At 39.5% G+C, this 14,952-nt stretch overlaps 1 protein-coding gene across 6 annotated transcripts; it reads left to right on the top strand.

Annotated features, from left to right (window-relative positions):
- The first annotated feature begins 331 nt into the window (after window positions 1-331).
- Window positions 332-14,092, top strand: CEP15 (centrosomal protein 15). Of its 6 annotated transcripts, XM_064496360.1 has the most exons (7): window positions 332-416; window positions 1,043-1,175; window positions 1,780-1,864; window positions 3,284-3,407; window positions 10,775-10,865; window positions 11,669-11,743; window positions 13,698-13,824. In XM_064496360.1, exons 3-6 carry the CDS (start codon window positions 1,812-1,814, stop codon window positions 11,725-11,727), a joined length of 327 nt encoding a protein of 108 aa, XP_064352430.1. In that variant the 5' UTR covers window positions 332-416; window positions 1,043-1,175; window positions 1,780-1,811; the 3' UTR covers window positions 11,728-11,743; window positions 13,698-13,824. The 6 variants fall into 6 exon arrangements, with proteins under 6 accessions (XP_064352430.1, XP_010979253.1, XP_010979254.1 ...); XM_010980951.3 differs by lacking the exon at window positions 10,775-10,865 and having other exon boundaries at window positions 335-416; window positions 1,070-1,175; window positions 13,698-14,092; XM_031470668.2 differs by lacking the exon at window positions 10,775-10,865 and having other exon boundaries at window positions 336-416; window positions 1,783-1,864; window positions 13,698-14,092.
- Window positions 14,093-14,952: the final 860 nt, after the last annotated feature.

Raw genomic sequence — 14,952 nt, 5'->3', positions numbered from 1 at the left:
GCCTTTGTGGAAGTGACTGTGAAGTCCGGACACTTCAGACGACTCTGAAGTGCTTTTCCCCCTTCCACACTCTACCGCGATGTTCTAGCTTCTAAGAAACCAGCTTCACTCTCTGGATCCTTTTCAACATACTCATGTCCCATTTCTAAAGGGCTTCAAATTAAACTACCACCAAAAGGGTCTTCTATGGGGTTAGCGACATCCCTCACCAGCCCTCACCTTAGAGCCGCGTCACTTCACTAGCCTTTGGCGCCAGACGCCCTCCTTTTATATGGACGTGATGACGTCACCTCGCATCGCGCTTGCGCAAAGGTGGTGGCGTGTCCAAGCCCAGGTCTGCGCAGCCGCCGGCGCCTTCCCGGAAGAGGTCCGGACCGAGTTGGGCGAGAGAAGTCCGACAACAGGACGGCCCGCGGGTGAGTGCCCTGAATGTCTGAGCGTCGGCGCGCCTGTGAGGGGCAAGCTGTTAACGGGAGGGTAGGAGGGGTGATGAGGAAAGTTCCCGAGTCCTCTCAGTGTGAGTAGGGGCTGGAGTGGTCCGTGGGCTGATGACTCCGAGAAGATGCAGATCTTCGATTCAAAAGGCAGACTTTGTCTTGGGGTTTGTCTGAAGTGCTGATGGCGGCCGCAGCAGAACAGAAGTTACCATGGACTAACTTCCCGGGACTTCTTTGACGCTGCATTGGAAACTAGGAGGAAGGCGGCGAGGATTGGCCTGCAGTGACTTCAGGGAAACTATCTGTAATTCGACCCCTTCTGGGCGAGCCTGCGAGCGATTGCTGTCCGTGGTGCTGAAAACAGAGAGGCGCCTTGAGGAGGAAACCCGTTGAGGGCAGGACGGTGTTTCCCTTTCTCTTGGCTGCACTCAGTGTCCTACACTCAGTGTGCGCGTGCTGAAGGAAAGGCTCAGGGAAAAAAAAAAATTTTTTTTTAATCAGTGCTAGACACTCAGGAGATGTTAATCAGTATTAATGTCATAATTTAGGAAAGCCAGTGCTTCATCCCAAGAAGGAATTTTCACCCCTGTTTTTTATTATAACAGCTCAAGTTGCATTCTCCCTTTGGGCAGGCACCTTCAGCTCTTGTATCCAACCAGATGATTTGCCTTCAGACTCACAGCCTTCAGAGTAGTTCTCTAGATCTCTGTCTGTATTGGCCCAGGCACTTCATCCAAGGTGAGCTTGCTCTTGGTGTAAAACGTTTTGTGAAAATGGGTTTCCCTAAACTCCCCACGTCAGAGTCCAGAGCAGCCCAGGTAAAGTGAAAGGACCTAATTGTGCCTTTCTCCTTGGTTAGGAATGAAAAATACTTCCCTATTTGGAAGAGAGATGGTAGAACTGGCAGTCTTCCAATAAAGGAAAGACCATGAGTTTCCAGTTGGTTCTCATACTTGTTTACCTTTATGTCTGCGTGTGTGAGGGATGGTATTCCTGTGTTAAATTTTACAGAGTGGATTTTGTTTTCTGTCTGTTGATTCAATAAAATGTTTACTAGTGTTAGTACCAGCTGCTTGTTTGTTTTGAATTCTGATTAAGGTTAAAGTCTGGGGAGAAAAGAGGGGAAAATGTGAAATATGTTTTTACCTGTATCATAGTGTTCTGGGATCCATCTGGCATATGGAAAACTGCGCTGTGAGTAAAAATCTTTTTAAATGCATTCTTTTATACATTATTACAGCTCAAGTTGTACTCAACCAATGGGTTGAGGTGCTGAAATGATCAAATGTTGCAAAGCTGAGGACATGTGGTAGAAGTAACTTTAAACGTTCTCATTATTTAGCAGAAAGCTTGTAAGGGCAGCTTTGACTAAAGATGACATCTCTGTTCACTCAAGAAATTCACCTTTCTAAAAGACATGATAAAATGTAAGTTGTTTTTGTTTTTGTTTTTCTAAGGCTAATCTCAATGTACAAATTGTATTGGCTTTATTAGTGAAACTGAGTTCACAGGAAAGTGAACTAAAAGTGTGTCATTTTAATCTTATGACACTTGAGAGATTTTATGATTTTAGGATCAATTTAGAGATTGATGTTAGGGAATGTCATTGTCGAGAATAACAAAAATTAAAAGGTATAATTATGTTTTATGTCTTTTTACTTTTTGTTACTAATATCTAGACAAATTCATTCTTCCTCTTGCCCTTTCCAGGCTCCACACTGGTATTGAATGAACTTCTCTAAGCCTCTTTATCGAGGGCTGGCTTTCATGGGTCCATGATCTGTGCAATCACAGGCCCTGCACTTGCAGGGCTCTGATGTCGCCGTCCTGAAATTCCCAGTACATTTTTAACATGGCCCCCACATTTTCATTTTGCACTGAGCCCTCCTCCTCAAACCTCTGTCTGTGGGCTCGCATGTTTTCTTTTAATTAATTACCAGGCCCTCTTCTGTGGCCTTCTAAGATATTTTTCTTACAAAAATGACTATTCAGAGACCTAGGTTTTTAGTCCTACCCTCAAGAACAGCCCTATACAACCTAGTATTTCTTGAGAATCTCAACTATTTGGGAAACAGTTAGACAGTTGTGTGTACTATTTGTGTATTTTTTTTCTCATCTGATCACTTAATAGGACCTAAAACTTGTAAAATGAGCATTTAACCCATGAGAAGCTTTTGAAGTATAATATATATAGCAAAGCACTTTGATAATTACAACTTTGTACATTATCCTTAAATTACTGTTTTACCTTGTTGTGAGTATGCATGCATATACACAGCCTCTCACTCATATATGGAACTATCATCTTTCTCTTGGAAAAAGAGGGAAAAAAATATTTTTATTGCTTCTTCAAACATATGGAAGTTTAGCACAATTCTAAATGTGTAACATAAGATTCAGGGGTATTGAAGTGTTAAGCAGAAGGTTCCGTATAGCAAGTTATATCAATGTATGTGTGTGGGGAGGTATATATAAGTATGTGTACAAAGGGATATGTATTACAGTTTGCATTTTCACTAAAAAATTTTTAACACTAATTTCAAAAGACCAGAGAAGTTTAAAAAACAAAAACAGAAACAAGCATGTACTTAACAGCGTATGTTAATGAAAATGAAAATAAAAATAATTTTACCCAGACTTCAGACTTAACTGAATGACCCAAGTTTTTCACTGTCTTATTAATTGACGTAGTAATTTCACTATCCTATTAAATTGACATAGTAGTTGGGTCTCAAAATAGGTTGAATTGAAGTGAGGTGCAGTTAAGAAATGAATTCTTCGCATTGGTCAAGAATAAAATGCTTCCTTTTTTTTAAAACTGTATATAATCTTCATTTTTTTTCTAGAGTATCACAAAGATTAATATTACTGCAACAAATGGAGGATAAACTTGGAGGTCAAAATAAGGAAAAGGCATCTCAGATGCAAGCAGCTGAGACTGCTTTTAAAAGGAACCTTAGTCTTTTAAAGGTAAGATTCTCTGACTTAAGTAGAGAGATTTTTTCCCACTTTTGCCAAAAAGATTGAGTGAATTTTTCATAACTTTGATATTTATATGGTTTCTTTGTTATGAGTAACAAATAGAATTAATGGCTCACTACCTGTTTTTTAAACACGTTAGCTGGGTAAGAAGCATATGGACTCTCGTTTTTTAAAGTGAAAAATCTTGAAGTTTCCTTAGGCTACATGATTTTCATTAGCCAGAAAAACCAATGACTACAGGGGGAATTTTAAGGTCACCTTTGTGCAAGAAGTAACAAATACAAGACACAGCTTCCATCTTCCATCTTTTACTTGTAGGAAGATCCTGAAACACCGTAAAGTACCTAGAATGTATTTAGAACAATTTGGTGTTGCCCTACTGGGGCCACAGTCGACACACAGAATTCATATCTAAGATAACAGATTTCCCAGATCTTCTCTGATGGTGATGGAGGAGGTGGTCAAAGTATGTGATTGCGCAGGGCCTCGCCATTTGGCCAGTGTGCCCATTTGGAGTAAAATCATATGTGTAACATTTTTGGCTGCTTGCTATACTCTGCTTCCAGAATTGTATGGCTTCATCCATAATTAAAACCCTAAAGTTTGCTTCCATTCAAGCTTCCAAGAGATCCTATGACTAAAACATTTGGTAGTGAGGCTATATTATTTAAGTTATAAAGCAGTGTTTTCAGTTTTTTATTGTTAAATATTTTCATCGATAGGCATGATGTAGTTATCTTCTGTCCTCACTGGAGGATAAAGGGAGAGGGAAAATTCAGTTATCTTCTCAGTTTCTGGCAGTTTGATCCACAGTAATTTAAGTCACAGCCATAGTGCTACCAAAGCATTCTATATTGCCATATGTCTTACTTGCCCAATGGTGTTTGCAATATTTATTTTTAAATGGAAATATATAGGATAATCTAGAATTTGCTGTGAAAAGTCAGAAAAACTAAATTAGAAGTCTTGAAGGCTTGATTGCTCCTTACCTACAGCAAGTGCAGGTGACGTTAAGTGTCTTTCTTTTAAAGAGCAAGTATTTGATGAGGGTCCAAGGGGTCCTTACTGTTGAGCGAGTTCTGGACAGAAAGTGGGGATAACCAAGTACGTACAAATTAGAGTCTGGAGCAAGTAGCTTACAGGCTTAGTTGATGACATAAGGTTGTCACACACAAGATAGAGACCACGGATGATCAAACATTAATTATGTGGAGGAGTAAGTGTAAAACCTCTTTGAGAGCTAGAATATTCTATGAGGTCTCAGAGAGGAAGCGAAGCTGGAGTTGTGTTTCAGTAGGCAGAAGGAAAACCATTCTGTTGGATTCTTACAGAAGAGCCAAGACCAGAAGAATAAATGGCTTTACTAATGTTGATGAGACCCTGAGCTAACTAGCTTGGAAAGTCACAGGAAACAAGGTTGAACGTGTATTGTGAGACCAGTTAAAGAAGTTGAGACTTGATATGGAGAGCTAATATAGTACTGAAAGCAAGCAAAAAAAAAAAAAAAAAAGAGAGAGACTCATGTAAGAAACATAAGAGTGGGTCTTTAAGAAAGATTCATCTGCTGTTTAGATGCAAAGTGATTTTACGAATGATGAGATCGGATAAGTAGGGTAGCTAAGAAATCACTATCATATCCAGAAGGAAGATAACGATAAAGACTCCCTGTAAAAAACTTGAAAGAGCAAAGATGAGAAAGCACATCTCCCATATCATCCTGCCCATCTAGAAATTAGTCTATTTTTGTATATTTCCTTTGTCTTTTTCTAAACATTTTTCAAGCCTCTGTTACATGCCAGATGCATGCTTGCTATTAGAGATGCAGTTTTTTCCCTTTTTTTTTTAACATACTTGAAATAATTGGATATGCAGGCTTTTTGTCCTTCTTTCCTTCATATTATTTTTTTTTTTTTTAGACTTTGGATATAATGTTAGTGGCTCTACCATAGAAGTTATTGTGAAAGTAAAATAAATAGGACTTGAGTACACAACTTGAGTTGGGAAAGACTTTTAAAAGCATATAGATTAGATTCTCATCTAGAGGTTTTCTTTTTCTTTTTTCCCCAACATAAAAACTTTTTCCAAAGATGTAAAATAGATAAAAGTGGACATGCTTTAGCCCAAAGCCCTATCCATTCAGCCCTTCCTTCCTGCACTGCTGTGGCCCTAAGGAACGGTGAAAACCACTGATCTGGGCTAATCACTTAGTTTAAAGATAAGGAAACCATAAGGTAATAACTCCTAATACCCCTTGTCAAGAACAGGTTGAGTTCTGTCAGGATAGGTACTTAAGTACAGAGTGCACTTTAAAACGGTGCTGTTAAAACTTGGAAGCATTCCTATAAAGGTAGTAACAAACTAAGGATGACCTTATGACTGTCCATTATTTCACCTTACTCAACATGTTCCGAACAGTACAGTACGATGGCATAATAAACGTGAAAAGGGCATGAGCTTTAACTTTTGCAAAGAAAGGTCATACAACATCTTTCAATGATACGGTTTTACACTTAGAGAAGCCAAAGTTGTTTTAAAACTAGTATATTATGACTTAAGTACAATTCATGGATAAAACATAAACATACAAAAGTCAACAGCAATCCTGTATATACAGTTGGAAAATGGAGATCACGTTCGCATTAGCAATAGAATTATAAAACACATACTTGGGGGGTTGTCTTAACGCTCCTAACGAGGGACTTGCATGCCAGGTATAAAGTCAATTATTACACTTTAGTGGGAGATAGAAGAGAAAAGTTAAGTAGAGATGTACGCCTTAATCCTGACTGGGGAGACCATTATTTTTCTAAATCAGTTGTCACAAAGCCATCTTTCAATTTAATAAAATCCCAACAAGAAATTTCTCTAACTGCATTTGAAAAAATAAATTAACAAAAAATATTGAAGAATTATTTTAAAAGACACTAATCCCATCAAAGAGTCCAACATATTAATAAAAGAATGACCATGAGTAGAAGCAGTGAAGAAAACTCACAGTGAGGGTTCAGTCAGTAAATACCATACAAGACAGTGGGCTTGGGAAGCAGGCTCAGTGGGTTTTCCTGTTAGTATTCAGACAGTGAAACTTACCTCCCTTTTAAAAACAGAAACATGGCGGATTTCTGAGACACAGGAGATTTTATTTCTACTAGGACTTCCATGGTACAGACTATCATCACTCCCACCTTTCCCTCCACAAAATTTAATTTATCCCAAAGAGGCGATTTTTTGGTAACAAATGTCATCTTGTGCGGACAAATGGTTGCAGATACAGCAAGCGCTTCCCTTCAGGAACACCCTGGAAGCCTCCGTGGGGCAGCTGGCAGTTCGAGCATTCAACCAACTGCCACCCAGCATGGCCAGGGACCTCCCGGCCCTTCTCTCGCCTCCTCACACGTCTCCCTTGCTCCAGTTCATAAGTTTAACGAAAGCCTACTTGTTCCTTGTACCAGTGATCCTGCACCTCACGCTTCAGGATGTCATTCTTGCTATCTCCAGCAGATTAAAAGATGAAACCCAGCCCCGCCAGAGCTGGGTTGGAGGGAGTGGTGTTGGTAGAGAGAAGGAAAGAGAGCGATCTTTTTGTGCTTATGGTTTACTTTTCCTATAAAACTCATTTATATAGGCTTCTGAATCATACCATAGAGTAACATCCACAATGGCAACATGCTTTTTAAATGTTATGGAAATTGTCACACCTACGTAAAAGAGGGCAGAGAAGGATGTACTTCCGTGCGCTTATCACCCAGATTCAATCATTCTCAGGTCACAGCCCATCATGTTCTATCTATACTCCTCACCCCCCCGCTTCAGATCATTTTGAAGCTAATCCTCAGATGCTGCATTGTTTCGTCTGTATTTCAGTATGTCTCTTTCCATACATCAGTGTTTATCACTAAAAGATAAGCACTATTTTAAGCAGAATCAAAATAGCAGTATCAACTTAAGAAATGAACAATAAATCCTCAAATATCCAATCAGGTTCCAAATAAAATCGAATTTGTAATTGATGGATAGGTCTCCTAAATTTCCCCGCCCCACCCTTTTTCCCCTCTTTTAAGTATATCTGTTGAAGGAATTGGGTCATTTGCCCTGTAGAGTTCCTGGATATGGCTGAGCCATCACTGCGTTGTCCACGGTGTGTTCCTCTGTTCCCCTAATTCCTGTAATTGATAGATCTAAGCTGTGCTGTGCACCAGAAATGTAATTCAAGCCACATATGTCATTTTAAATTCTCTAGTAACCATTTTTAGTAATATCAAAATAAACAGGTTACTTAAAATGTTATTAAAATTTCAAACACAGTTCAAATGTAAATGTTATAAAAAGTCAGTCAATATTTTTGATCCTTTTTTTTCTTACTAACTCTTCAAAATTCAGTGTGTATTTTACACTTACAGCACATCTTAATTCAGACTCATACATTTCAAGCGCTCAGAAGCTACATGAAGCTAAAGGATACGGCATTAACAGTGCAAACTACAGAGGCCTGATCAGATTGAGGTTCCGAGGTGTGGGGGAAGAATGCTTCCAGAATGCCCGGCTGTCTCTCTTTTTTGGAATGTTAGCTGTCACTGATGATCACTGCCTAAGCTTATTTCTAGGGGTTGCAGAAACTAACATTCAGATTATTTTATTCCTTCTTCTTTAATTGCTGATTATTTATATTAAGAGAAATGTCCCTTTGTCAGTTATTTGGTTACACTGAGGTATATTTCACATAGAAAAAAGCATGGTGAGTGCTTGATTCTCTATTTAATTTTCAAAATAATAGGTTGGTTCTCTGGTATCCTCTAAAAGTGACTGATTAGGTGTTGCTGGTTTAGGTTTTTTTTTCTTTTTTTTCCTAAGATGTCTGGGATTTTAAATGTTTCAATCCATTTAAATTTTGATTCCTATTTATTTTCAAATTGTCCCATTTTTACCAAGTGGGAGCCTCTTCAGGCTAGCTCCTGAATGCTTCTGACTGATCATAAGAGTCGGAGAGCTTCCTTTCCTTCTGGTCTGGTGAAATCTTCCGGGCTCATCATGTGCATGTGCTGCTCAGACCTGGAATTGGCTGTTGTTCCAGGGAGCCCTGGATCCTTTTGGTAGGAAATATGTTTAGAGCCCTCAATCTGGGCACTCATGGTGTTCATTGCAACATTTTTTTTTTTCTTAAAGATAAAATACATCTTTTAAAGATAAAATACAAAATAAAGAGCTCATGTCAGAAATTCCCAAATTCCAATTTGCAAGACTTTTAACTTAGAATCATGGATCCTGTACCTCTCACTTTTTTGTCGAACCAAAAATCTGTTCCTCAAGAATCTTGCACCACCAACATAACTTACTTACTTTATCTTGTGATACAGACACAGTATCTGAGCACACAGAAAGATTCGGTCTCACCACCAATATGACTGCTGACAGTGGTTTCCGGTCAGATACTTTTTACCACCCTTTTTGTTCCCCAGTGTACCTCACTGGGGATGCTCAGTCAAATTACTGTGCTCTAAGGCCGCCTGATGTGCAATAATTATTCTCCGTGTGGTTACACCACCGACTAGATAGCAGTTCCGTTTGTTTCATTTTATTTTTAAATTGTAAGGACTGCTTTGTCATTTGTTCTATAAATGTATAAAATTTTAAATGGTCTCGTGACGAATCTATAAAACAGGACAAAGCCTAGCCAGGTAAAGCTGGCCAACTAGCCTTCCTTCCTCTCATCTCTTTTCCTTTTCCCTGCCTACCACCCCTGTTTCGGTTTGTTTTGTTTTTTAAGTTTTTGGTTTATACTCAAGAAACTTTGACACCTCAGCCTTTATTTAATGAATATTTAAGTACCTAGTACATACCCTGCACTTTGTTAGATGCTCAGATGCTTAAAGGCTGTATGAAACATAGTATTTACCTGCAGGGCAGCACACAGTTAAAGAGAAGGCTCTTAAATCCAAACGTTAGGATATAACCTGCTACAGAAGGCTGGGGTCAATTTGCCAACATTTTGAGTCAGGCCAAGGAATTCATGCCTGATCTTCTGTATTGTGGGTACCAATTTTTTTTTTTTCAGTCTAGGGGAGGACATATTTAAAGTAGTTCTTAGCAAAACTAATCAATTCCATGTTACATATGAATTCAAGTAAAATGAGATAGAATCTAGGCATGAGTGTAAGTGTTAAGTATTTGTTGAATGACTAAGTGTGATATTACGGCCATAGCCTAGGGAATAACAGGGAAAGACTAGAAATTCATCCTGAAGGAACAATATATGGAGCATTGAATTTTTAAACGGCAGAAATAATAAGAGTTGGAGAGAGTGACTACAACACGTTATCTAAGTGAATTCATTTCCCTCTCTGATATACTCAACACATTCAGTGGGAAAAGAAGAGTTTAGTTTTATCAGGTTGAGAAACAAGGGCTGGAAGAAAAGTTAGCCATCCCTCTACATTAAGAACTGAAGCTAGTGAAGAGACAATCTCGGAGGGAGAGAAAGCAAAAAGATGGGGACAGATGTCACAAATCTTAAGAAAGCCCACACTTCGGATTAACAGGAGAAGAAGGAGCCAGCCAAGGAGAAGGAAGTAGGAGTCAGAGAGGTAAGTTAAACTAAGGAGGAAGTTCCCTGGAGGGGCGATAACCCTTTGTGGAAATGCTGCAAAGATGACAGTCAGGTCAGTCACCAGAGACCTGCTGTGCCAGGCCACACCTCCCTCCTGTCTGCTCTCACGGTTACAAAGCTGCTCTTCTGTAAGAGACACTCAGTGTCCTTATTTTCTGATCTTTAAGAAAAATGTCTCATCTTGCTGATAGGTGCTAGTGGAGCCTAGATCTACCGGTAAGGAGAACTTCACAACTGTTCTTAGAGTAACGGTAAAATTGGGGTTAGGATTTTTATTCTGTTTGATTTGTGAAAATAAAAAGTGATTCTCTGGGTCCTGGTAAAATCTCAGCATAATCGGAAGAGTTGGGTCTCACGTATCTGTCGTATCATTTGCATCAAAAGTGCTTTAGCGTGTGTGTTGACCGTGAACTTCTGGTATGGGATAGACATGCTACTAGACAGGATTTTTACATCCCCAAATAGTTGTTTTTCCCCTTCAAGTCACCTTCTTCGAGACAGCAGGTGCATTAATGGTTGGGCAACTTCGGGGAGTCCCTTTAGGGAATTTCCTGTTTTTCCCTTTTCCATTTCACACCCATTCCCTGCTCCCGCCGCTGCCATCTGCTATCTCTTTTCTCCTGTTCAGCGCTGGCTTCTTCACACCCCACTCCCACGCCCTTTTCCATCGCTCTCCGTCTGTCCAACAGCCCTGTGCTTAGACTGCTCCAGTGCTTGTACAGGGACCAGAGAACTTCCTCTTTCCTATCAGCTCACGCGGCTCAAAGCAGACGAAATCTACACGGCCTTCAGCCAACGCCCCTGTGAACCTGACAAACACCAGGAAGTACAGGACAACGCAGGTGCTGACCTGGGGAGTGTCTGTTAAACAGGGCTTGAATGTTTCTGTGACAACATGCCAAGTCCTACATTTCTGGACGTGCACTTTATGTTCAGATCTAGGTAAAATCTTAACCAGGGTATGAATTAACCTTAAATACTCTTGTGTTTGAACAACCCTAAGAGCAAATATAGACATCTTCAAGTCCAACTATGAAGTCATGCCCGGTGCTTGAATGCCATCAACTGAATGAATTACTACCTAGCAATAAAACTTGCCTTTGAGATTAGCTTAGAAATCTAGTACTAATTATTATAGAAAGGCTTTTGTTGCAGAGAACTGAGGTACCTCATTGTGTCATTAATATACCGCTTGGATGATGTGGACAGACTAGAACTCTTCACTTTTCAGGTTAGCATAGTGTGGGTCTGAGTATCTGATTGTTTTGAGTATCTGAATATTTGACTGTTTTATCCATCTGGCTGTTTTTTAATGATTTTTAAAGCTAACTTGGTATTCCGAGCAGTTTTAGAGGAAGTTCTTTTTCCAAGAATTATTGGCATTTACTAACTACTTAAAATGAAGAAGGCAGAACTTAGAAGTACCACCCCCAGCCCCTGCCTTTTATTTTACAATATGAAACCCTGCATTCTGTATTTGAAACTGGTTAATTAAGCAATGATCAGTTCTCCGTCAGTGTCCCTCCATCAGTTCCAACTGTGTATCCAGAGGAGAGTTTAAGGGTATAGATATTGCTATTACAGGTGCCACTGGTGTGTGTCATGTAAATACATTCTGTTCTTAAAATGCTGTTATCTGTTACAGGATATAGAAGCGGCAGAGAAGTCTCTTCAGACCCGGATTCACCCACTTCCACGGCCTGAGGTGGTTTCTCTTGAGGTGAGAATCTTAACGAACAAATGTAAGAGACCCTATTCTGTTCGTAGTGCGTTGTAAATTAACTAGGGGTTGTGTGTGTATATTACCCAGATTTAGTCCTTCCATGAAATAAACAAGAAGTGTGTGATTGCTCTACGTCCAGCATGCCATGCTTTGTACGGACTATAGGTAATCCATAAGAATCTTGCTTTAAAAAGATTTCTATCAAGTGCAAATGTTACCGAAATCCTGTGTCTTTTCACCTGATTACTTAGAAATAACTATCTTGTTAAATCATAACAGACAAGATGCACTCAGTCTTAAGACGACTGCATGCCTAACCAAAATGCTTTTCCTGATGGCTGATGTGAGAAATGGCACTTCAGTCTCTTCACCAAAAATGCAACCAACGCTGTTTAAATGCATATTATCGTGCAGTGTAGTGTGGCTTTTGTCTGTTTAATTTTGCTCAGTTGAAGAACAGACTGGGAAGATGGTTAGCAAAAACAAACCATATTTGGTACATGAGTGTATTTGTGCTGAAAGGGAAGTTGCTACATATAGAAGAGTTAGATTTTATATTTTTAATGACCTTTTTTAAATACAGTTTGGCTGGCTGCCTAACCAGGGATGTGAACAGACTCAAAATTAAAGGCTGAGAATTGCCCTTCAATTTTCTGTGTCATCTAGACTAATAAGAAAAGGCAGTGATCAAGGACAGAAAAAACTCCGGTACAAAGTTGTGCCTTGGGCATGTCTTTTTCTTTGTTGAATTCTCCAATACCTTCCTCTGGCCCGTACAGGGCCCACACAATAGGGGTTAATCCAGCCGTGAATGGCGGAGAAACTGCCAACCACAGGCTTGGGTTGGTATTTTTCTTGGCTAGTCTTGCACAGCAGGCTGACCTTTATTTTAAGCATGTCAGGCTATTTCTCAGACCACATGCATAGATGCATAGATACAGAGACTCCCTCACCATCTTCAGCTTTCAGAACCCCCCTACCTTTTTAATGCTCAGAGGGAATAATCACGTGTCCCCAACGTGATCTCTTTGGCTGAACTTCCCAAAGAGAGATTGATAGTGACGATCTAATACAAAACGCCCTCCTATGACAGAGCTTTTGGCAGTTTCCTTTTCTTTGGCCTCCTTAGGGCACTCAACCTAGAAACCACCCAGGCTTGTAGACACGTTAGAGCACCATGGTGTGAGCTGGTAGATCATACAGACTGCCATGGTCAGGCCAGTAACACAGCATCTCAACTTCCGAGTTATCTGAATTAAAAATAATTGGATGATGTTGATATTATTTTCTCATTATACCAAAAAAAAAGTTGGGGGGGGGGGAAGAAGTTACAATATGCCCTATCAAGTGCTCTTCTGAAAGATACAGTGGATGCTTATTTCTAACGTGCTTCCCCCCATACAATTAAGGGGTCGATTCACCTGAATCCAAAAACATCCTCTTTATACTCCACTTCCTGATCTCATCCCGGGTCAAATCTTTTTCTGTTCATTCTCAAACAGTTGTTCCTATTGTATCATTTCATTGCGATAATTTTAGTATGGCTAATCATTTGCTGTGGGATCGGGAACATGAAACAAAAACTCACCATGATGGTGTAGCCCCAAATAGTACGACGGGTAATAATCACAAGACTGGCCACAAGAGGGCGCGTAAAATCACAATAAAATTCTGAAACCTGTAATTCTGCCAGGCTCCGGTTTTACTGAGAAATTTGAAAATTAACACTAGTAAGTAGCCAGGTTTTTTTTTTTTTCTTCTAAAATTAACATAAAATATTCTGTAGAGGAAGTGCATTCTACGTATATGTGTGAGTGTGTGTGTGTGTGTGTGTACACGCACCCACACACTTAAGTGAATAAACATTTAGACTATTATGAACAGCCAAGTTCAATTGCCTGATACGCTTTTTTACTTTTGGACGTTGTTTTTTTTTTTTTTTTTTTTCCAGACTCTTTACTGGGCATCAGTAGAAGAATATATTCCCAAATGGGAACAGTTTCTTTTAGGAAGAGCACCATATCCTATCGGTGTTGAGAATCAAAATGAAGCAGAAAATACCATTCAGAAGGAGGCGCAGTGATAGCTTCTTCACACACTATTTCAAAAAAAAAACCTGTTCCGTAAAGCTGAGTATTCAAGAACATGCAGGTCGCTTTAGGAATCGGGTATGTTCACGTTGTCTCATTACCCGCTCAACGACAACGAAAACTGGGAAATCTACCGGCAACTCGCAGGCTCTCACCTACTCTTTCAACATCAGGAATCTGCTTTCAGCCAAACCCATAGAAGTATTAAGAACTAGTATTGAAAGGTGGACTGCTGATTAAATAAGTTGCTAAATGAGTGTTGTGTGATTGTTTTTTTTTAATCACTTTCAGTCATTCTTATCTAAACAGTGAATGCCAGTGGCTCTGATTTTACATTTTCTACAATCTTGACCTTTTACTTGTTTTGTGCTGGGGACAAGGCACAGGAGCAAAGCGGTTGTATGTTCACCATTATCATTCTTTTTTTTTTAACAAATGAAAAGAGAGTGACAATTGACTGCTTTAGTATAATAATATCGCTCAGAAAATAGATTCATAGGCTTTTGCCCCTCATAGGGAAGTGAACCTGTAAGAATTCTGGAAGAACGAACTGAACTACAAAGCACTCAGTGAGTTCCCAGGTTTAGGAGAGCTCAGACTGGGTTCTGGAAAAGGACACCTATCAGAGCTGGTATTGGTTACTGGATTTCCACTTGGTTATTTAAAGATTGCCAGTAACTCCTCTCTCATCTTTTCATCTTCAGATCTGCCCTTTCCTCTCCCTTCTGTTTTTGTTATTTCTCAAACTGCCAGAAAGCTTTGGGTGACAACCCTCAAGAGCTTCAAGATTTCCCAGCCCACCACTGCTGGACCACTCAAAAAAATTTTTTTTTAATTTTCTAATTATAGAAGTATCTCCTGCTTAGTCAAGGAGTCTATCTCACAATGAAAGATTTTCAATTTCAAACTGGTTTGTGATTTTCAAAGACGACAAGAGGACAAGCTACAAACAATAACAAAGTCCATTGTGCTGATAAGTTCCTTGAAACTATCATCTTGGAAATACCCTGTTGAGTGGGTGTCGGTGTGGGTAACAATAACGTTGTTTTCATAATATGCACTGGCAGATCCACACACTTCTCTCCAGTGTTAACAGTTGTAATTAAGGAATAAACA

This window comes from Camelus dromedarius, chromosome 17 (genome assembly GCF_036321535.1).
Source record: "Camelus dromedarius isolate mCamDro1 chromosome 17, mCamDro1.pat, whole genome shotgun sequence".
NCBI classification, from domain to species: domain Eukaryota; kingdom Metazoa; phylum Chordata; class Mammalia; order Artiodactyla; family Camelidae; genus Camelus; species Camelus dromedarius.
Note: the sequence above shows the minus strand (reverse complement) of the source record. Positions and strands in the feature narration are given on the sequence as shown.

Bases quoted from the DNA above. Each gene is read 5' to 3' on its own strand.
- CEP15 (XM_010980952.3), top strand. From the start codon at position 1,812: ATGACATCTCTGTTCACTCAAGAAATTCACCTTTCTAAAAGACATGAT. The intron at 3,408-11,668 runs GTAAGATTCTCT...TATCTGTTACAG, and splicing joins GGAACCTTAGTCTTTTAAAG to GATATAGAAGCGGCAGAGAA. The intron at 11,744-13,697 runs GTGAGAATCTTA...TTTTTTTTCCAG, and splicing joins CTGAGGTGGTTTCTCTTGAG to ACTCTTTACTGGGCATCAGT.